This window comes from Anabas testudineus, chromosome 5 (assembly GCF_900324465.2).
Source record: "Anabas testudineus chromosome 5, fAnaTes1.2, whole genome shotgun sequence".
In the NCBI taxonomy this organism is placed as follows: domain Eukaryota; kingdom Metazoa; phylum Chordata; class Actinopteri; order Anabantiformes; family Anabantidae; genus Anabas; species Anabas testudineus.
The window spans coordinates 18,891,863-18,915,125 of NC_046614.1; the positions used below are offsets into that span (position 1 = coordinate 18,891,863).

Sequence of the window (23,263 nt, forward strand, 5' to 3'; positions counted from 1 at the left end):
CTGAATGAAGCCAGCTCGTCCAGTGTCGCGGGTCCTCCTGACAAATGCTGCCTCCATGTGGACAAAAACACTTCAGCTGCTCTGTGGGAAGCCAACTGTCACACCCAAAAGAAACCAGAAGCTAAAGATGGCTGTCGAAAGAAAGAGGACGAGGCAAAGGAACTATTGCATGAAGCCAGTGCTGTGCTGAAAGGCTGCAGTGCATCATGACCAGTGAGCTGTCTGCTGGTTAACCAGAGCTCATGACTATCGGGTATCGCTGTTGCTTTACCTGTTTCTGAAAACAAACAAATCGCATTCAACACACAGAGGAAGAGGAAGAGATCTTTGTTAATGAGGTTTTGTCTAAGATTAATCAAGATCTGTAATGATTTTTAGTCCTACAATATATGTGTATTTATTGTTTTAAAATTTTTTTTTTACTGTTTACACTTTTCTTTAAGGACTTTCAGTTTAAAGGACTCTATTCCTCACCTATGCTTTGATATTTTTTTTAATTTAATTCTTTTCAGCTCTAAAATTTAGATAAAATCTTCAATCTTCTTAATTTTTATGGTACAGCACACACACCAGCACACACCCTTATCAAAACACTTTTGAAATATAATTTATTGCACATTTAAAGATCAACATAAAGTGGCACAATACCCATTTCAAACCCATTTTGTTACAACAGAAAAAAAAAAGACAAAAGAAGTCCTTACAAAATGCTCACACCTTCTGTTTCTGATCATTGATTTTGACTTTAGAACAAAATGGCCATAAAGTTGCAGGAATGCCAGACCTGAACTGCATAGATTTATAAAAAATTAAATAATGATAAAAAAGGCAGAGAAACTTCTTTAATATGGCACAGAAAATCCAATCAGACCGTGAGTCCATTAACGTTCACACTGTCCCTGTGACTTAAGGTGGTTCGTCACGACTAACAGGGTAATTCCTACTTTAAGAGTAAAGCTCTAATCATTTTCTGGGACATATATCCGAGTAAAGTCCAATTTTAGGGAGAGTTTTTCAAACAGAATATGATTTTATATTAAGTCCAATATTTAGAAGAAAACATTCTTTAAGCCTCATATACAGTAGCATCTTGGTATGAAAACATTTTGGGAGCAGGCGTGCATCACTGTAAAAACCTCAACATCGAGGTGCAATTAAAGAAAAACTATACAAAACCAAAATTACGTGATAGTCACAGTCATTTGTTTAAGATACTATTTACATCTTTGACCTCATTTCTCATTTGTAACAACCCAAATTGATTTTTTTTATTGTAGTTACTTAATAACTTAATGGGGGTAGTGAGCATTGGCTACCATCTCTCTTATTGCTGCCCGGCTCTTTTTGAGTAACTGGCTTAACTCGTTTTGTAGTATTTATTGGCAACAATGTCTAATTATATTTACCGTTGCTGTATCAACTACATCATAAACCAAACCACTTTGAAATGTGTGACACTCAGCAGAAATATCAGCCATTTGGACGTGGTGTACATGATACAAAACTAACGCTAAAGAGCTACATTATGTACAGTATGACAGTGAGAACTGGCATCAGTAGAAGATGTGTCAAATGGTAAATTATTTCAAGGTTAATGGCACAAATGTTCAGAAATCTGTTTATGATATGCTCGGCTCAGGCGAACCTTCAGTAAACATACACATGTTGATGTACAGTACAGCATAAATATAAACTCAGCCAATGGTCAAGAGAAGAACAGCACAAATGCATGCTAAACAGCAGAATCAATAAAAAAATCAAGTCATAGTAAGTTGTTAACAGGTTTTTTAGGGTTACCTGATCAAACGTTTACAGTACCCCAGTACTTTTTTCATTGGGACTGTCTGGTCACATATTTGTACGGACAGCTACGAATCCTTCAGTAAACAGTTACAGGATGATCGGCCCTGTGCTTGATGTTTACTGGGAAATGTGCAGTTTACTTGTTTATATTCTGTAAAATGTTTCATTAAGAACTAAAAACCCAAGAAAGCCTGTGATAATAAAACAGTATATACACATGAATGACAGGAAAGAAATGAGATTAGATTGGCACAGAACACAGTAGGCGTTTATTGTCAGGCTTTTCCCATTTTGAGTTGAGGTGGATATTAAACAGTAATATGATTGGTTTGGTAGCCATATCAACCTCTTAGTACGTCATATAAATGTTTGATGAAAATTACCCCATTTATACCTCTGAGGAAGCAGATAACTGCCCTTCAGTGCCACCACACCAGTTCTGATTATTTTTAATTACACTTCCCAGTTAAACCAAGGTCAATGAAAACATTAAACTACTACCTGCGTTAAAATAATATTTTAATCACTGAGGTTGGATCCAGCAGGCTGCAGCGGTGGTCCAGAGTTCATCAAGAAATACAGCTACGAATAGATAGATAAAGGCCCCGATTTGCAATTTAAATCACTGCAGAACCCCTCGCGCTAGCATCATGGTGGTTCTGTCAACTTTAGCAATTGATAGTCACAGAAAAAAAAATAGAAATCAGAAACTTCCACCTACCACTGAAAGAAACCACGGGAGACATAATTTTGTTCGAATAAACATAAAAAAAAAAAGTTGCAAAGTAGAGTTCCACAGCTGAGTTATTTGGAGACACTTTGATGAAGCAGCACTTGAAAAAACTGGAGATCGAGACTGTAAGTCAGACAGAAGTAGAGAAAGAGGAGAGGCAGGAAACAAAGGAAGTTTTACAAAAACAAAGACTTCCCTTTGGCACCTGAGCCACAGTGGCGGTGCTCTTCTGTGGGTAAAAAAGGTACCAGACACGGGTAAAGACACACAACAGAAGGGAGGTTCTGCTAAAAAGCTCATGCCTGATTGAACTAGAATTGGGCATTTCTTAGAGGAAATGTGTGTGATTGCTGAAAGCAAGCTGCCATTGCTGCTTGCAGCCTCAGTTGCTGAGTGACCTGACATGCTCCAGGAACTGTAGCTGTAGAAATTTTGCAACTGTACAAGCAGATGGTGGCTACAAGGGGGCACTGTCTTCACTGTGTGTACCCCTACCTGAGTGAGACAAATGGTTTGCTTGTGTCTTATGGTTTGCTAACCCTAACCCTGTCCCCAACCCTGATCAGTGTTTTAAATTAGAAAAACAATCCACAACCCCCCAGCAGGGGCCAGGACAGGTATGTTTGCATGTGTCCAGGCATAACGTCAGAGCCGTCAATTATTTATTTGACTCTTCTAGTTTGCTATCCCCAAACCCTAACTAAGCCTTGTGAAATGTATGTATCAACTGTTCACAACTGTATCTCTTATAGTTTGCGAGATGTAATGTCCAAAACACAACCCCTGCCTGTAGCGCCCCCTGGTAGCAAATCTTTCTGAAACTGTAGAGGCATCCAAACTACTATTCTTCACTGTTATAGCAATTTTGGCTGCCCTAGTACAATCTGTTTTAAAAGCATGCTACTGGAATCAAATAGACCCCACCCATTTCATATTTTTGTATGTAGATATCATGCTTTAATATGAGGATCATTTCATTATGTGGCAGGTGTATATCTGATGTCTTTTATAGATTAGATAGTCCTTGAAATATTCCCATTTAAGTGTAATCAGCCTATAGACAGCCATTCATCGAGTTGCTTTCAGCAATCACACTTAAATTAGATAGTGACAATAACAAATATCCTCCGTTGATCTCTCTTTCACAGGAGCTTAATCCGTTTCCTTTTTGCTTAGTCTGTAGAACCTGTTTTGCTTCCTTCCCCATCAGGTGCACATCAGAAACCCAAGTGTTGCCCCTTAATCAAGTCAGAGCCAGAGTTGGTCCAGCAGTTCCAATGTTGCAGCACTGAGCCTTGTGTTGGCAGGAGAACATAAAGTAAACAGTGAGTGCTTGCAGGCAGGAGGTTCTCCAGGTTCTTCTGCAGCAGTTCCTTTATGGCACAGAAAAGACTTCTGCAGGTTTCTATTTCAGTTTTGCTTCCACAGAAAATGATTAAGTTCACAGGCTCAGATCCTCTCACAGGCGCTCCTCTGAGGTCGGTTAGTGCAGGTCATTCTGTATTGAGCCCCTCCCCCCTCCCAAGTTTGGTTCAGTGTGTGGTTCTATAGGTTCTCCCCAGGCTGATACTGGGGTTCTGTGGAGGTGAAGTAGTCCTCTAGGAAGCCCTGCAGGTACTCAAACGTAGGCCTCTCTTCTGGATCCTTCCTCCAGCAAGAAAGCATGAGCTCGTGCAACGAACTGGGGCACTCTGCTGGGCAGGCCATTCTGTAGCCGCGCTCCACCTGGTCGAGCACCTCGCGGTTAACCATACCTGACGAGAAATGAAACGAAGTTATATTAGTTATATCTGTGAAAGGCAGCTACTTTATCAAAAATTGTAGTAGTAGTTATTTGTAGTAAGTCTGATTCATTTTCAGTCCACAAGGTTTCACTCCTTTCATTATTTCTATCTGAACAGCCAGAAAATTCAATTATATATCTCTGGGCACATGATGATGTCCTTAAATAGCTTGTTTTGTCAATACAAAACTCAAAACGAGTTTTTTATCACATTAAGACATGTAATAGCACCAATTGGTCACATTTGAGAAGCTGTGTGCAGAGCGTTTGTGGCACTTTTACTTAAAAAGTAAAAGTAAAGTGAGTTTAGCCCTTTTGACACAAAAAAGATGCTTTTTCCTATTAACACTGCTCTTTAAAATGCCCCTTGAAGATGCTCTGGTGTTTGTTTTACACAGGTAACAGTCTGCCAGCTTTAGCAGTTTAACATTATGTACAGTAGCAAGCAAGCATTTAAGAGCATGAACCGTGCAGTGCTTTTGCTAATTGTGCACATTTAAGATGATTTTAACTCAAATACAGTTGATGCATCTGACACTACCTTTCGAGGCAGCTAAAAAGAGGGCCTATAGGGACCTAGCATGCCGGTTTGGTACGGTTTTTACAGCACAGTGAGCTGGATTATTGGCACAGTAAAACTGCCTGGAAGGGGCCTTGTAAAAGAGGCTTTTGTTACTTAGTGAAGGCTTTACCTGGATAGGGGACTCTGCCTTTAGTTGCCAGCTCTGTGAGCAGAATACCAAAGGACCACACATCGGACTTGATGGTGAAACGGCCATACAGGGCTGCCTCCGGTGCTGTCCATTTGATTGGGAACTTAGCACCTAAAGGATCATAAGAATTAAAAAGAAAATACGGCTGAAGAAAAATGAAATGTACCATGTTGTGCAATGAACAAATAGACATGTTTAGATTAGAGAATATGTACATTAAAAAGTAAAGAATTCATCTGCACCTCTTGTGGCTCCTTTAATAGTTTACTTTAAATATAATCTCTGATTTTCTCTAGTGTACAGTAAGTGTTCTGTTTCATGTTAATACAGATTAAAGTATAATCTGTTGTGGACTTACCCTGTCTTGCAGTGTATTCATTGTCTTCAATTAGTCTTGCCAGACCAAAGTCAGCCACTTTACACACCAGGCTGTCTCCCACCAGGATGTTTGCAGCACGAAGATCTCTGTGGACGTAGTTCATCCTCTCCACGTAGGCCATGCCTGCTGCAATCTGGAGCGAGTGAGGAGATGGAGAACTTTGTTTTTGTTGTAATTAAGATGCTATTTTTTTAAGTTTTCAGTGTGTGACTTTTGGGTGGTTATAAGTGTCGGAGCACAACAAACAACAACATCACTGGTGCTTACCTGTGCAGCCATGTCTACCAGTTGTGGCAGACGAAGCATCTTTCCTGCTTCCCCTTTAAGGAAGTCCAACAAGCTACCTGTGAATGCAAGACCAAAATTACAGTATTTAGAAGAACTGTGCAGTATTAGTACACAAACAACAATCCTATTTTAGGTAACTTACTTTGTGACATAATTTACTTAAACAGGAGAATTGCTCAAATTTTATTAAATATCACAAAAGCATCTTAACAAAACATCTGCCTAAATAAAAAAGTTTTAATTAATTTAAAAGTGCCAGATCAAGATGTAAACAACTTCAAAGTAACAAGCTTTGACACTCAGCCATAGCTACCTGTGTGCAACATGTTTTACCTTGGCTCATATACTCTGTCACAATATAGATGGGTTCCTCAGACACCACAGCATAAAGCTGGACCAGCTTCTCATGCCTCAGTTTCTTCATGACCTGTGCTTCTTGAAGAAAAGCCTCTGGAGACATAGTGCCAGGCTTTAGGGTCTTGATTGCTACACGTGTAGTACCATTCCAAGTACCTGTCAGAAAACACAGAGATGTGTCTGGTGTATAAATTCTTTAATAAAGCTTTAGATCCCCTCACAAGCAACTGCCTTTGTACATGATTCATTAAACTCCCATAGAAAGAAGTGGTGTGTAGTTCTTACCCATCCAGACTTCTCCAAAACAGCCCTGTCCCAGTTTCAGGTCGAGGCGGAGGGACTCTCGTGGGATCTCCCAGGCGTCCCTCGCCAGTCCCTGAGTCTGAGGTTTAGCCACGGGACACACGTCCGTCAGAGCATGGCACAGCCCATCAGAGTGCTCTAAAATAGGGAAAAGGAAGCGGAGGAGCCAGTTTAAGGTGACGGCTTCAAAAAGGTTCACTACCATTACTTTACTGCTAAAATGCACGAGGCACTCACTGCGGTAGTGGAAGACTAGCTGCTGCAGGCTGGTGAACTGGGTACGGGAGGTGATGTAGAAACCACCACTATCCAGCTTCCTGATTTTGTAATGTTTAACATTCAGGCCTTTGGTGTTATCATAATCCAGCACTGACAGACAATATGCCCCTGTGAACAGGAAGAAACAACAGACGGAGACAGCTTAGAGCAATAGAAGCAGGTGTATCTGCGCCTGTGTGACAGGGGCTCTCAAAGTTTCTCAGCAGTTGCACTAGGCAAGTCTCTGTTTGCTTTAAGTGCCATGAAAATTCAAATCAAGTCTTCATGGCCCACTGTTAACTAAATGTAGTAAAATCATTTTTCTTAACTTGTTCTGTACAGCAGAAAACTACTGCACTTAGTGTACGTCGACCAGACGCTCCTGATCCCAGCATTAACAGTGATGAATATAATCATCTTCAACCACTGATGTATTAAACATCTAACACAGTTCTAACAAAAACTTAAATGATGACTGATGATGAACGAATGATCAGAAATATGAAGTTGAAGAGTCAGGAGTGGTTTGCTTGTGTCCAGCACTGTATAAACGATCAGATTAGATTTTGCACACTCTAATATGACTTATACTTTATGCAACATATGACACTGAGAACCTCATCATTGCTGACATATAATATAGGACACACCCTGAAGACAACACACCTCGTGCCAGAGCTCCTCCTCTCTCCCTGATTCTCCCTCTTTCCTTGGAGTCTCTTCTTTTACTGTTCTCACTCTCTTCATGCTCATCCCCTCCCCTCTGTATGTGTGTGTGTGTGTGTGTTTGTGTGTGTTGGGACATGAGAGACTTATAGCCTGAGGGAAATCCAGCACCCTCATAGGTTGACCTAGTTCTGGCAGAGTGATTCACCCCTATCCATTCACAAGCCCCGATGCACTCCACTCTTTTTCTTTTTTCTCCACACTTCCTTCGAAAGAGTCCCATCTACGTCACAGGGACTAGATCTCACTCTAGACTTTCAGCGCAAGATGCAAAACTCTGCCGCAAGCCCACAGAACAAAGATTAAAGCACCACACGTCTGTGTGAAAGTTAACAAGTTAACCTAATTACGAGCTCCAGCATCTCTGAAGATCTACTCATTTCAAAGTAAACCCACATGGGCAGCTGGAGTTCCAGGGGACAGAGAAAGTGTGTAACACTTTTTAAACAATTAGAAAGTGCAAAAATAAAATGTATGAAATAAAATTGAGTTGTTGTAGACATACAGTTTTTTAATAATTCCTAGTAGTACACACATTAGCTAACAACATGACACACTTCCAAAAGCAAAAATCTGTCACTTAATATTCTTTTTACAACTTATTTAACCCATAAGAACCGACGATGACACAGTAGTCACCAACATATTTTTTGTTTATATTTTTAGTTATTTTTTAATTCACACTGTGTCCTGTCCAGCAGCTTAACATGCAACATGGAGAACTGGACAGTTGAGCTTTCTCAGTTGGAGTGTATGTTTTTACCCAGGTGTAATTAGGGTGTAGTGAACTCCTCTTGATTGGGTGCCACCAACACTTTAAGAAATGTGTTCCACATGGTCCATTTGATTTGTTTCATATCCCACATAATTTTCCTTTCAGTAGAAATGGATTAGGGTTGATATGGGTTAGGGCTTCAACAAATTATTTTCTCTCTCAATTAATCTTTTGGAATCTAGGAAGTTATAATATTTGATTGAAATATAATAAAGTTACTGGTTCATTTTCCTCTAGTCTGCTTGAGCTTTGACAATATATTTCTACTGCATTCATTATTGTGTGCTTTTATTTTCAGACAAATGTTTTTATCTCGAAATAATTCCTGTAGGAACTGAGAAAAACCAACTTGGCAAAAAACACCACACTGAAAATGTGTGGGTTTAATAAAGACCAGGCACCTGGTGTATAGTTCCCAGTTTTTTCACATTAGATACTTCTCCTAATGGCTGAGAGACACAGTAATAGATAATCACGAACAACCATGAGAAAAACTAAGGAGCTTGTTAATGGCTGTAGTCTCCGCTGTGATACAAACATTATCTTTCTCTCACCTTTAGTGGTCTCGCTCTCCCTCACCAAAAAGGTTCCTCGTCTGTTCTGTAGGTTCAAAAGGAGCCTTTCTGAGTCACGCCGAGTGATCTTCCCAAAATACCACCTGCCAAAGTGGGCCACACAGAATAAGATCAGTCAGAAAGGACTGCACGTCTGGAGAAGGCAGGCTAAGACTGCACAGGCAGAGACAAGCCTCTTATATTTGTGTGAGAATAGTGCCTCTAACATATACTTTAAATTATACTGTAGAAGCAGACTGTGCAGATGTGCATGCAGTACAGTATGTGCATACATATACTGCAAAGCAAATAACTCTACACTGAGGTTCTGCAGTGAAAATGGTTTTAAATCACTGTAGGAAAAAGACACTGCAAGAGTGAAACAAGGAGAGGATAATGTACTCTTCTGCTTGGATGGAGTCGGACGGAGCCACATAGTTGCTAGGGATATAACCGCTCTCTCCGGTTGTCAGTGAGCGAGCGAGCCACCAGTCGCCTTCTCTGTGACAGAAAAAAAGAGAGAAAGAGAAACAGAAAGACCACAGGAACGTCAGAAACCATTATCATTGTTACTCTGTGGTTAATGTTGATATTCTGTACTTCCTCCTAAAACAACTGTCAACAAATCCCACGAAAAGACCAACAAATACTCAAACACCTGCTGACTTCTCTACATTGCCTGCAGGATTCAGTCCCAAGCCACGCTAGTAGATTTCTATTCAACAAGATCTTTAAAACAAACATTTGTGAATAGAAAAGCTGCTACAGCAGAGAACGTTTGTTTTAAACCAAAAGTAAATAATGCATTTGTTGATGATTTCAATACGATGTGGCTACACAGACAATGCTTACATTTTTTATCTGCCAGTTAATTTCCTTACCGAGTTATTATATTTAATTATTTACAACAGACTGTGACAGAATTTCCACTTTCTAAATTATTTGAATGAAGATCTACAGAAAACACAATTGATCTGCCACCGAAGTCACAGAGTGACATGAAAAAATGAAACGCAACCTATTGTTGAACGTGTAGTCCACATTTTAGGCTGTTAACTGTTGATCTAGATCCTGGGATATACAATATGTCACCACATTACCATGCCAACTATAGCACCAATATTCTCTCTCTCCCTAATATTTACTAACTCTTCACAATTATGCTGCCAGCTTGATCAGACAAATCAGTGCAGCAGCAAAGGGACTGCGAACAAAAGGTTGCTTGAGATTTTTACTGCATTGAGTATTACTGACCTGAAGCTGTACTTTTTCCTAGGAGAAACCATGAAGCATGAGAAAGAGAGAGAGAGAGAGAGAGAGAGAGGGGGAGAGATAACAGACACAGCCGACATCAAAACACAGCAAGGAGACACAGCAAGGCAAGCAGCACAACACAGACAGATAGCAGAGGAGCCGAATGTGCTTTGGGACTACACACTAAGGCTGCACAAGCTGCAGTGCAAAGTTTTAAGTTTTACTCTTTACTTTAGTGCAGTTGGTAATTTTTAAACAATCTGACAACAGTAGTTTGTAGAAATATCTCTCATTTATTTTCAATTAAATATCAAATCCTTGGGGCTCACTTTATATTCTCACTGATGCCAAAGAATTGAAACTTTATATAAAAGTTTTCATCCACTGAGAAGTGTGCAATGTCAATTAATGAAGTACGATGCATCACATTTTTTTCAGCCCTGTTGTGTAGTGCCAGACTATAGCTGAAGAACAGCAGACCAGACTTATAACGGGAAGCTATGGAAAGAGGACGCTGGAAAAGAAGATGTCCATTTAAACACCTGTATAACAATTATGCTATAAATGCTTTAACATGGAAACATTTTTTCATCTTTTCATTTCATACCACTAAAATCTAACCAAATATTAGCCATTTATATCTGATCAACAGAATATAGACAGATGTCAACATGTGCTAATCCCCAAGAGGAAAACACAGTTTTCAAGCATTATCTGTGTCGAGGAAATCAATCCTGCTACCACAGGTTCGCTATGAAGATGCAATTCTTTATATGAAAGATTATGGTGACTTTTGCCAAGAGGCACAGATCGCATTAGCAAAGGGTTTTAGTCAACAGGGGAGGACGAACTCCGGATCCACAGTTATCAGCTCTAACTCTCACTGTCACTGTCTGTGTTCATTCACGTAAACATTTGTGCACACTCATGCTCACGTGCACCAGCAAATGTGTTCATTTTGGCTTTTGTGAAGCTGTGGTGTCAGAGGGAGGGAGTGAGACAGATGACTTGATTCTTACGTGTTGTTGACAATTTGCAGCCTGTCGCCTTTTCTAAAGGTCAGATCAGATGTTGTCCGTGACTCATAGTCATACAGCGCCACAAATGTAGTGACACCTCCTGCAAGAAACAAAACCCACACACAGAAATAGAAAAATGCATTTAGGGAACAAAGTAATTAAAGACAATGGGACTTCCCATTGTGTCCTCTATTAAGTACCATAATCTTGACTTCCATAATGCAAGTTTGGTCCTTGAAAATGTTTTGCTTGATTCAGTGTAGAGCTATAAAACCATTTTGCCTGTAATCCATATATGTTTAAACAATTTGCCAGAGCCTAATAAGAAGTATTGATTTGTCTGAGTGTGACCAATAGTCCATGAAGGACAAAGCCATCATATCAGCAATGCTCTATTTTCTGTATAGTTTTCTAGCTCCTTAATGAACTGGTGATTTAAACCTGGGAACTCATTAGATGCACGGCAGGGAGAGGCAGCCAGCAGAGCTGCTCCTGATACACAGCTTTCCTCTCTCTCGATGGTGCAACATTAACCTAACCATCTGGCCGGTCTAGACAAATTAGAGTTTAATGTCAAGTCAAAGGCAAGGTTTTGAATCTGGCTGACAGACGATGGTGGGAAAATGAATCCGTATTCATGTGTTTTTCTGTGTAAATATGAGTTGGTGTAAATTTTTCTGCTTCTTTTCTCAGAACTTGGTGACCACACACTGAAATAAGTCATTCTGTGGGTTGACTCACATAGTTCTCATTAGGAAACATTGAACATTAACAACTTAAAATAGACATTATGTTTTAATAACTATAATATTAGTTTTAATTTGCAACTCAAGCCACCAGGAATTATTCTTATTTACTGTCTTACTGAGAGTGAGATGCATGATCAAAGTGCGCTTTAGTAATTGTGGTTGTGGTACACTCTCAACAAGGAAGCAGGTGGGCCTGTTTTCCAAAATGCTGAAATAATCCTTTTACAATAGTAGGACAGATTCCTGTGTTCATTAATGTTCGATACTACACCACACCTTCAACCGGTATTAGTACCTGACAGAGGTCCTCTCTGAGGCGAAGTGACCGTGCCTGTGTGGTCCACCCCTCCAAAAAGTGCCAGCTCAGGAGTGTTTGTTGGGGCATGCTGGTGCTGCCCTTGATGCCCTCGCCTGCCCGTCCCAACGGCAGGGCTCCTGTTGGGGGTTTGGGTCTGCTGGGCGGGACCCAGATGGTGGAAGTGCCCGCTGTCTGAGCCTGTACCGATGGTGCCGTCCAGGCTCATGGAGCGCTGGCCTGGTTCCTTGGGTTTACTCTTGCCCGCCCCCATGTGCAGACCTGGGACGAGAGCCAACGATGAGTAAGACTGCAGCAGTTTCATTCCCAAAGGATTAAAAAGCCTCTTCTGGGTTGTTAGTCTTGCTATGTCTTATTATACGCCACAGAACTGAAACCATTTTTTGATTGACGGAAACAATTGTCAGTTCTTCAGTATGTGATTAAAATTGTTAAATCATTCTCTGGTTTAAACTTAACTTCAGCGCAGGATTTGCAGTTTTTCTGTTTTATAGCATTGTAATTTTTGTAATTAAGACATTTAAAAAGACTTCACCTAAATGACTCATAAAAGTAATGAACACATTAACAAATGATAAACTAGAAAGATTTTGAAGGAACTGAACTAACAACCACCAGTCTGCAAAAACTAAAATAAGAATAAATTAATAGAAAAACTCCAATTCATTCAGGAACAGGAACTAAGCCTGTTTCAGTTCCTATTCATTCTCCTCTTAGTAGTATGTGCTCTGAGCCTCACATTCATTTTGCTTTCTTAATCCACCACAGTGAATCCCTTGCGCTATTCCAGGTTCAGTTTAGAACAGTTCTGTATTCAATTAATCCATGACACCTTGAAACAGCGAACGCATACATTCAAGGTCAATCCTATGGTTTGATTCAATCTGCTCTGAATCAATAAGGAATCTACAAAGAAAAAAGAGTTTTAAACAAAGGAGCAGTTAGCTATAATGACACTGAATGTTGATTCTGGTGACAAGGACAGAAACAGTTTCAGCTTCTAAAGGTAATAGCTGGATACATCTATTATGTCATGATGAATGCAACAAGTCAAAAGTGCGCTGCCATCAGGAGCGCAGACAAAGACAAACACATTCAGACAATCAAGTGCACCCACAGAAAGTTGGAGTGCTGTGTTCACACACCACGTCCAATCCTCCCCTCAAGGCGTTGTAGAGTGACTCACTGCGAGACCGGCTATTTCAGGCCAGCTGAAACAGAGACAGTCATACACACATGAAACAGCCTTGTTCCTTCGTGAACAGAGGCACTCACAGTTCCAGACACAGTGTATGTGCTATGTGTGGAAGATGTGTGTGTGTCCTTGTGCGTGAGCAGCTGTTTCTTGGTCTCTGGGAAACGAGGCTGTATCGTACACTAACACTCAGCCACAGTTGCGTCTCACATCCTTTTTCCAACACATGTGTGTATCTGGCTGTTTCCAACACACTTGTATGATAGACGGGACAAGAAGGGTTATTAACAGACAAGGAGGAACTGGTGGTGGATGGAAAAAGAATGTGTAGGTGGTTGTTGCACAGACAGCTGAGGCTTAGTGGGTGTTTTAAAGTGTAATGTACAAGAAGAACATAATTACACAGGTATAAGAATACTCAAAGATATGGTACTAACTCACTGTGGAGAAATGTGGGCATATAAGTTGGTGAGTGTGCGTGAATGTGCACCAGCATGAGCAATTTCAGGCACACATGTACAGTCATGCAAGCTTTGATTCAACTCCTGCTGGCATGTAATCTGGCACACTGGGGGGGTTAACATATCCCATGGTGCAACATTGAGTCACACAGAGATAGGCCCGTAGGCCTCCAGAAAAAGATGGACAAGGATGTGTGAGTTGTGTGACCAGTAAATCGCTGTATTTGGTCGGTGTCAGTAATGGACTCTGCCTGCAGCCTGCCTCAAAAATCTACCAGTTCACTGATGATCACAAAAACCCAGACACGGGACAAAACATGAACGAAGTGGGCTGGGAATATGGTCCCAGGGACGGATTGCAGACTTACTAGATTTTAAACAGTAAATGAGGGAGTTATGCAATGGATATATTTAGAACTTGACACTACTACTACAGGTGTTTGAATCTGAGGAATAACTACAGTCTTGTCTGGGAACCCCAGTGGTGTATTTTTGGATGTAATTTACCTGTAAGCATCAAGTTGCAGTTTTACCATTGCCTTAAATTTAGAAAAGACATAGTTGATGTCCCAATGAGTACCACGTTACTTTAGACTGACCGACATCGACCAACGAACACACCTGTCAAAGCTTAGTACTAAAGTAAAGTGCTACTTATCATATTTTCAGACATGTATTGCTTTACATTAAAAGGCAAATAATTATTACGTTATGTTGATAATGGAGTAAATGCATGGCTATAGATGTAATGCTATGAATTTAGTACACTCTCAGAAACTAAAAGCTACAGATGCAGCACTATAACTGCAGATGTACAGATATACAGGAAGAATGTGTGAACATTAAGTGAGGTAGATATCTAAAGAGTATTACACACCAAACACCAGAGGAAGTGAAGTGGTCCAGAACTGTTGTACCTGAACAGACAAATTACATTTCTCACTGGGTAGAAAACACACCTATTTTTCGTAGTTGATCAATTAGTCAAAGACGACCTTTGACATTTCCAATTAATCTGCACTGATCAATGTCTGCATTCATGCTGACCAATTAATTAGGTTTCCCCAGACACATTCGCAGCTTACAAAGAAGAGTGTATGAATGTGTGACTCACCAGAATGAATTTTATTATCACTAGAAGGCAGAAGAGAGTGAGATTAGCGAATCCATAAAGTAACAGTTTACAACTGTATGTTGTTACGTCAGACTTGTTACTGCACAACAAAAAGTAAAAGGCCAATAAAAAGTTTGAAGAAACAAACTCCCACAATATCAAAAAATCCCACTCCTTCCCGAAGTTTCTGGAGTCTAATTTTAATAGTGGCTCCCTAAAGCACAGAAATTATATAAAATCTCCTGGATATCAGACTTTTGCGGAGTGCACAGTTGTACACCAATTAGCAGAGTGACCGGTCCTCACAGCAGTTCTGCTGGTGAGGCATTCAGGGATAGCATGGAGTGTAGGTCATCCTTGTTTCCACAACTGTTAATTTTTAAATACTTTCAATAATTAAAATATTTTCATAATTCATTAAATGCCCATCTAGGTTCATTACATGTCTGTCTCATTTGTAATTATAACATGTTTTATCAGCCATCAGCCTTCCTGGTTTCTAAAGATCAGCATTGAAAAATCTATATAAGAATTATAGTTGTTTGATCTGAATGAATGTGGAGTTTATACACATACTTTACTATTATGAGCGACCAAATTCTTACATTTGAGAACCTTTTGGTGACAGACGATTACTTTTGTTGAGTGACTGACTCTGGAGCTCTATATATCAAAAGAAAATTAAACAGACCTAATATTGTCTCCACGGCAGCTCAGCAGGGCAAATGTTTAGTAGAACAGGGCATTTAAACCCTGATCATCTGGCTGAAAGAAACTTAGGTCGATTTGGGAAAGTTACTAATTATGAGTTTTAAAGGCATACTAATGTGTAGAGGTAATGACCAGCACTGCAAACATTTCCCAATGCACTGATGGCAGCATTCCTGTCCTTTGAGAATCACAGTGCACAGCTCTCTCACAGCTCTAGTTCTCTCTGGGACGCTGCACACACTAGATTACCCTTGAAAGAAACAGAGCATGTGCATGTAAACAACAGCGCTAGCACTGTATCTGAACCACACGCCTTTTCCTAATATGGTGTCAGAATGTTCTAATATCAAGAAGCGCTAACATGCGACTTCTTCCAACAATTTGTAAAACATACAAGAATGAATGAGAAAACACTAATTTGCAAACAATTTGGAAGTGTACAGTTGAGATAGAAGGTCCAATCGATGTAGATTTGGTAATGTAAAATCTGCCCAAAAAGGAATAGGACAAATTTTAAATGTTTAAAAAAAAAGAGAAATGAGATGTAAAGGGAGATTTGAATCCCTTGTGAGCTTCCTCATTCAACAGGAACACAGAGGAATGTGGGAGAAGCAGATTGCACCATACCACTACGACTGCCAGAGACTGCAACAAGAACAGGCACCTAAGCAGTGGGAGGGCAGGATCGGAAGAAGGAAGCAAGGAGGGAGATGAGGAGGTGGACGGGGTGGGGGTAACAAAGACACTGTATTTTTCTGGTTTCCCAGGATACAAAAAAAAAAAAAAACTCTTGTTCCTTTGTACTGTGTGTATTATTCATTTTAAACTGGAATGAGTTTGCTCTTTTTTAAAATGTGTTTTTGTGTTCTTGTATTAAGTAAGTACGTTGATTTCTCTTCATTGAAACCATAGAAGACGCATTGCTAGTACGAACAGTGGTACATATGATTTAATAATGATAGTACACATTTATGTTAACTATGTAATTATAGCTGCCTGGTTGCATAGTGAGAACACAGATTTTAAGGATTAGATATGAATCATAGCAAATACAGGCTTCGTTAAGTGGCTATGTTCGGAGTGGTATTTATCCTAGAACCTCAATGGAGCAGAAGAACACTTCAATCTCTGCAGTATATTTATCACTAACCTCTGTCTCTCTCTCAGTCTCAGTGTTGATGGAGTCTTAGAAAATCTATATCTCTGTACATGTATTAAATACTGGGTGGGACAAGGAAATAGTGAAGGGAAAGAGGGAAAAAGGTGCAGGAAGTGAGCTTAGAGGAATGTAAGTAAATAAAGCAGACAGGTTCTTATGCATTTCAGGTGGTAAGTGCGTCACGTGATGCCAATATTTGCATTTGTAACTTTGTACATGTGCTCTAATCTGCTACGGAGAATGTCATTCACCCACACTGTCATTTCGAATCTGATGTAAAGAGATCCTGTTCTATTGTGATTCCAATGTAAATGAGAGAGGTCAAACTCTAGAGTCCTCAAGCTGTACAAAAATATGGTCTTTGGTTGGGCTGAAGCTAATATAAGGCACCTGCAGTGTGAATTTGTCAAATCAAGTGAGCATCGATCAAAGTTACAATGCTATGGGGATCTCAAGGTCAGCTTCCTGGTCAGTCCTCTATTGTAGTCCAGACTGAAGTATCCCTAACTTTGATGATCCTCTCACAAAATGCTAACACAACCAACTAAAATGGTGAAAATGTCAAATGTTCTACCTGCTAAACATCAGCATGTTAGTACGACAGTCACTTCCACAAGAGCAATGATGAATTCCACAAGTTCAAATAAACAAATCAACAGGAAATGTGCACATTAGTGTTACTGTCTTATCCCGCTACACACTGGACGATAACATGAAACTGTGCATCCCATATGTATAATATGCAGCTCCTCTATAAATAACCCATCGGAGAGAGAGAGAGAGAGAGGGGTTGGCAGATGATTTAAACAGGACCCGACAAAAGATAATGTAGTCACATAACTAACAAGTCTTGTCCTGTTTTAGCACCGTGGATGATCTAGTTCTAGTTCTAGTCCCCAAATCCTTTCTTTACCCCACACACTTCAAGAAGTCTGAGCCTGTGTCTAGCTCTCCCATCTCACATCCCTTTGTCCTCAGTCACAAACCCAGAGGACAGGCATGAGGAAGAAGTAGAGGACATGGAGACTGTGGCACTCAGCTGATAAAAACCCATTTCCGTTTTGTCTAATCTTTCACTGGTGGCTCCAGCTGAACTAGGCTATGAGAAATGGCTGCTGAGGCTTGATTAATTTTAAAGGGTGTGAAAATGGTCCATGTCAGCGGTGCCATTCTGTCAGCAAGAGATTAATACAAATGAATGCCTCCTTTATTAATGAGACATTAATTTAATTTACGCAGCCTCTCATTTTATTTTAAATTTCCGAAAAATATGTACACATTACATCCTGGACATGTAGTTTTTCTGTGATTTGACAGAAAAGAGGAACTGCATTGTCTATTTTTCAGTTCAAATGAGAACATTTGACATTACACAAGACATAACATAGAGCTTTAAAAACTTCTGATCAACTATGTCAAGGCAAGTATATTCCTCCATCTTCTAAGGTTGACCAGTATAAAATGTTGCTTTAAAGGCCATTTATGAAATTAACTGGAATTAGCCCAAACACTAAAACCAGCTGTAAACCGATTAGCCACATAATTAAAATTCTATTTCCGAAGGATTAAACACCAGTTATTGTAGCAAAGCTGCTTTCAAAGAAACAAGGGGTGGGGTAGTAGGTGCCTACAGGAGTAGCAGCTGTCAAAATCATAACGGATTTGCGTTTGGAGGCAATAGGAGGAAAATACATTAAAATCAACCACATTCGGTGTTTCCCAAACTCCACGTTAGGAATGTAAACGGGGGATTTGTGGATGGGAACAGGGGTAAAATGCTGCTGTGACCACCGTCGGCTTCTGTTCACATGAGCACATATGCGGCCTGATGAATCAAAACAGGTGCTGTTACAGCTCCATTTTGATTTTCGATGGATTCCTGCTTTTACTTTCTGTGCGCAGTCGGTTTACTACGTCCTCCACCGACTGTGTTTGGTCGTAAAAAAAGAGGTTTTGTTTTTCAAAAATATGACATGAGAGCGTTTTCATTTCTTGCGGTGTGAAGGAAATCGTCAACAACACAGCCCTGGCTGGCACAGACTGAGTGGCACTGACCAAATGTGCGAGCAACACTGACCGAGTGGCCCGGTGCAACAATGAAATACAACTGAGTGAGAGGGGGCTGTTATACAGCCGTGTGATAAAACGTATAGCAACACGTTCAAAGCCCTGACCTTAATTCCCATTCAAATCCCACATTTCTCGCATTAAAACGCAACGATCTCTAATTAACTCACCTTTGACGCGTCTTGAGATTCAGCTAAAAATCAGAGACGCGCAGCGAGGAGTCGTGTTAAATCCTTGTGGCTGTCCTCATTAGAGGAATAATGGAAGCGGATGGTCAGTTGCTGTGGAAACCTCGGGCCAGCCACGAATCCCATTTAGCGTTTTCCAGCACAAACGGAGGAGGAGGAGGTCATGACGGGGGACTGGCTTCAGGAGCTGAGGGCACAGCTGCCGGGCGGCTGCGCTGCGGTGGGCCGGACAAACACTAAGACGCACCGTGGAGACGCCTGTTCAGCTGGGAAGGGTCGACGGCGCGGCGGATTCATGCGACGGAGCAGGAGCGCTGTGCTGGGGAGAAGACATGCCTCGTAGGGGGAAAGGCACGGGGAAGCGCATCACTGACGAAACGCGAGAGTGCAAATATGATGAGCTTGGATTTTACGCTTTTTACGCAGGAATGGCGGAGACGAGAGGATTCACGTCGTATTTGCGTAACGTTAGAGCCACAGCGTTGGCCAGTGTTGTGTGGCATGATAACGCCCCCCTTTAGATTTTTAAAATAGTTTCTCTAATAAACTTAGATATACCAATGTCATACAGGCATGTTGTTATTGCCACATTATGATCAGGGCATTCTACAATAAGGAAAGACTTTTATTTTGGTGGGCATATAGTCATTTCTGGTTTTGTATATCTCGTATATTTTTGTGTTATTAATAATATTGTTAATATGTTTTAGAAGAAGATATATTAATGCCAGCACAACTGTTAAGAGTGGAGAGTTTCATATGGACCTGTGGTGGCAGGAGCTACAACGCTCATTTTATTTTGTAACTATACCTCGTGTTGACGAGCGGCACTTCCTCCTTCGACTCAGAAAATCCCTGGGAAAGGACAGAGAACATTCATACGAGAAATCCTATGAATGTCTTATATTTACCGCAGTTCACATGGTTCATAATAAATTGCAGACAGTCCCGGGAGATGTGTGTCTCATTTCTACACAACACAACGCAGAGAGTCTGACCTGTGATAAATCACACTTTATAACTGAGTTCCATGTCTCCGCCAATTACATGTTGCCTATATGACATTTAACAATCGGTGTATGATGGATCTTCGGTGGCGTCTGTACAAAGGCTACTTCGGACAGTCCACACTGTCCATGTCACCATGCGTAAAAACGGCCTGAAATCCTGAAACTGTACCTGATACTAAACCTGAAGCCTAAACTAACTGTGGAGTTAATTTATTCCAACACTTACAATCCGGGATGGGAAATATTTTGGAGAATATGATAAAGTGTATAAAGAGCTCACGTCCAGACTTTGTCCCATGTGCTGAGACAGTTAACCTATAAATTATGGTTGTACTGCGGTTTTATTTGAGCTGCTGCTAAAAGGAACAGGCTGAGCTAGAAGGCGGCTGTCTGACGCCAAACACAATAAATAAGAGCACGGATTAAGTAATGCATGTGCACAGATTACTTAATTGGTACTCTCAGTTTAGTATTCCGTGCGCACGATTTCATTTTTTCCGACCATAGCAACTCCCGGGCTCCATCCTTCTTCATAGCAGCCTGGTCAGTTTTTTTTTTTTCCAGGAATACAATGTTTTTAGAGAGTATAAATTGCTCATAATAATCACAATATAAACATAAAATACACAATACAAATGGAATTTTATAAGGAAATCATGTATTCTGGAATATAAAAAGAGTACAAGGATGGGACATAATCTCAGTGTGACTCTTTAAAATGAAATTTAACACTGAATAAACTACTAATAAAAAATAACAAAGGAGGTGACTATATAATGCATTTGTCTGGTCTCGAAACACAAATTAATCAGTGATATTATAAAAATATATAAACAAAAAAGGAAAAAACAACCAATACACCAAACCAAATATGCAGCAGTCAGCAAATGCTGTATTACTGTGAATGTGAATCAGGGCAATTCAATGTCATTCTGAAATCAAATCAATGCAAATATAAATGCATATTACTTACTGTTGTAATATAACACTAGTGTTTAATATATATGTAGTGATAACTGTATTGAGAATTTTCAATGCTGACTCATTAACTGCAAACAATCACATCAATAATTTATCACACACAAACTTGTCTATCGCTTCTTTTTGCTCTCTTTCTTTGGTTTCTGACGAATCTGAGGTGTCGGTCCTTTAGGTTTCTTCATCTGTTCAGTGGCCTTGCCATCAGTGGACTCAGTCTCCTCCTGTAGAACAAACACAAGAGGCATAAAACACCCGTTACTTCAAAAGAAATCCTGAGTCATTGAAATGTGGTGTGAAAATACATGACTGCTAAGCATGATTAGATAAGTGTGAAGATGTATTCAAATAATGCTTTTGCTGACTTCTACTCAGACATTATTTGTCAGGCTGATATTTTCTAAGCAAATCTTGTCATAAAAGTGTGAACAATTGCTTCGCCGTTTGTGATATTTTGGTAAAGTAATTTTACTGTTTGCAATTTTCCAGATATCCCCATCTCTGGGTATAATTATCTTAATTAAATGAACAGTTGAATGAAATTCCCAGAGTTTTAGGGACACACACAAAACAGTTTTCTCTGTCAGCACAGTTTCAGTGAGTGCAGTCATTCCTATTGTTCAGGCAGTGAGGAATGAGAGCTGGATGCTGTGAAGGATGAAACGGCGACATACTGTGGAGTGCAATCAGTGCATCTGATGACTAGGTCTGAAAATAGAATAATTAGATGGTGGGTTTAATTGCTCTTATCTATAAATAATCTCTCCTGACAGATGTTAACGTAGAGATTGTGAAAGTAACCCTCAGTGGCTCCATCTTCATAGATATTGAAAAATAAGATTTTCAGTGCCACGCTTGCTCACTGTACATTAAACGCTAAACGTCTTTAGGATTTACATACAGAATAGATGTATAGCAGAAAAAAGATTAGCAGTCTAGTAAGTGAACAACCTTATTGGGTCATTGCATCATCAGGAGAACTGTGATACCTTCTAGAGCCAAATACATTTAATTCCTACTTATAAGTATTTAGAAAAAACTAAATTCTAAATGGGCCAAGACACAAATCTGCCACTTTTGAATGTGTATCCCATTGTGATTCCCAAACGTGTCCTGATGTTGCTGATCAGGGGTGCTCAGTCAATTAGAAGCTGGAAAACGTAAATTCACTTCGTCTTCCCTGACTCCACCCTCATCTGAGATGGTATCTTCCAGCTTCTGATTGACTGAACACATCCGATCTTTGTCAACAGCATTAGGTAGGGAAACAAGCAGGGCAGTGGGACTTGTGGATGAGGATTGTGAATCCCTGCCCTTGAGGCCTAGAAATTAATAATTGTCAACAGTTTAATTAGATAAAAGGTTTGTCCGTGAAGAAGTACTGACTGCGTTTTCTCAATATAAAGTGCAGACACAAAACATGCTCCGCTCCATCCCTTAGAATTTACCTACCTGCTCATGCCCCTTGGAGGAGGGGAAGATTACAGCCAGGATGCAGATAAGCTGGAAGATTGCTCCCAGAAACAGCCCATAGCGTAGTATACTTTCTAGAAAGGTCGGCTCAGGGACTTCTGGAGGGGACAGATCCAGCTCTGCAGACATAATGCTGTTTATTGGTTGTCTGGTCAGTTTTCGTCAGTTTTGTTTTCCTCCTCAGCCTGTGGAGCAGAGCAGCAGGACGACCATCAAAATGTATGTGATGTCAAGACGTTATGGAGGGGGACAAACATATATGTATATGTTCCTCAGTCGTTATAGCTGCAGTCATATGGAGAAATTACATATTATGTTGTACGGCCGAAACTCTGCAGGAAACAGTTAACAAAAAATATTGATGTTTTTTGTTGCAGGACAATGTTTGTCTTGTCGACATCCTCTCGCATCAGTTACTGTAAATTATTGTGTATACGCTAAGCTAAGGTTAGCACAGCTGTAAATGCACACCTTTTCATGGATACATGTAATGTTATTGTTTTGCTGGTGAGTGGAAGACAAAGTTACCACTGACCGATATGTTCTCCTGTTCTTGCTCGATAAAGTCCTGTCCTCAACGTCGTCGCAAAATAGGTAAGACCATAAAACGCTATCAATAAAAACGCGAATGCTAATTTAGCTAACAAAGAAAAAAAAAAAAAAGTCAACTTCTCGGAAGTGACGTCACAAAACTGCGCCCCACTTCCGCCCGGATTATTGAAAATGTCGCTCTCTATTGTTCAGACAGAGGTAATAAATTTATAAAAAATGATAAATAAATAATAAAAATAACGAAATAAAACTGCGTTAGATCCCAAGATTTGTGAGAAGATTTAAAGAGAAGTGTTTTCAGAACATGGGTAAGTGTGTTTGCTAACAAGAATTGGCTACTTAATT

The 23,263-nt window shown here is 40.1% G+C and overlaps 2 protein-coding genes across 4 annotated transcripts; both read right to left on the bottom strand.

Annotated features, from left to right (window-relative positions):
• Positions 1–617: 617 nt before the first annotated feature.
• On the bottom strand, positions 618–19,400 carry LOC113154070 (proto-oncogene tyrosine-protein kinase Src-like). Of its 3 annotated transcripts, XM_026348074.1 has the most exons (14): positions 18,888–19,400; positions 13,128–13,221; positions 11,990–12,271; positions 10,946–11,045; positions 9,927–9,944; positions 9,075–9,173; positions 8,673–8,776; positions 6,597–6,746; positions 6,342–6,497; positions 6,033–6,212; positions 5,679–5,755; positions 5,391–5,544; positions 5,012–5,143; positions 618–4,290 (listed from the first exon to the last, which is right to left on the bottom strand). In XM_026348074.1, the coding sequence occupies exons 3-14, from the start codon at positions 12,261–12,263 to the stop codon at positions 4,082–4,084; spliced, it is 1,653 nt and encodes a 550-aa protein (XP_026203859.1). In that variant the 5' UTR covers positions 12,264–12,271; positions 13,128–13,221; positions 18,888–19,400; the 3' UTR covers positions 618–4,081. The 3 variants fall into 3 exon arrangements, with proteins under 3 accessions (XP_026203859.1, XP_026203857.1, XP_026203860.1); XM_026348072.1 differs by lacking the exon at positions 13,128–13,221; XM_026348075.1 differs by lacking the exons at positions 9,927–9,944; positions 13,128–13,221 and having other exon boundaries at positions 18,888–19,399.
• A 1,156-nt stretch (positions 19,401–20,556) lies between these two features.
• On the bottom strand, positions 20,557–23,046 carry manbal (mannosidase beta like). The gene is made up of 3 exons (XM_026346927.1): positions 22,902–23,046; positions 22,346–22,551; positions 20,557–21,117 (listed from the first exon to the last, which is right to left on the bottom strand). The coding sequence occupies exons 2-3, from the start codon at positions 22,493–22,495 to the stop codon at positions 21,007–21,009; spliced, it is 261 nt and encodes an 86-aa protein (XP_026202712.1). The 5' UTR covers positions 22,496–22,551; positions 22,902–23,046; the 3' UTR covers positions 20,557–21,006.
• Positions 23,047–23,263: the final 217 nt, after the last annotated feature.

What these genes read in the sequence shown, in the direction of transcription:
- manbal (XM_026346927.1), bottom strand. Translation starts at nt 22,495, where the DNA reads ATGTCTGCAGAGCTGGATCTGTCCCCTCCAGAAGTCCCTGAGCCGACC. An exon ending in CCTCCAAGGGGCATGAGCAG is followed by an intron (nt 21,118 to 22,345) that starts GTAGGTAAATTC and finishes TTTGTTCTACAG; the next exon opens with GAGGAGACTGAGTCCACTGA.
- LOC113154070 (XM_026348072.1), bottom strand. Translation starts at nt 12,263, where the DNA reads ATGGGGGCGGGCAAGAGTAAACCCAAGGAACCAGGCCAGCGCTCCATG. An exon ending in GACTCCATCCAAGCAGAAGA is followed by an intron (nt 8,777 to 9,074) that starts GTACATTATCCT and finishes CCACTTTGGCAG; the next exon opens with GTGGTATTTTGGGAAGATCA. An exon ending in AGGCAGAGTCCCCTATCCAG is followed by an intron (nt 4,291 to 5,011) that starts GTAAAGCCTTCA and finishes ATTTCTCGTCAG; the next exon opens with GTATGGTTAACCGCGAGGTG.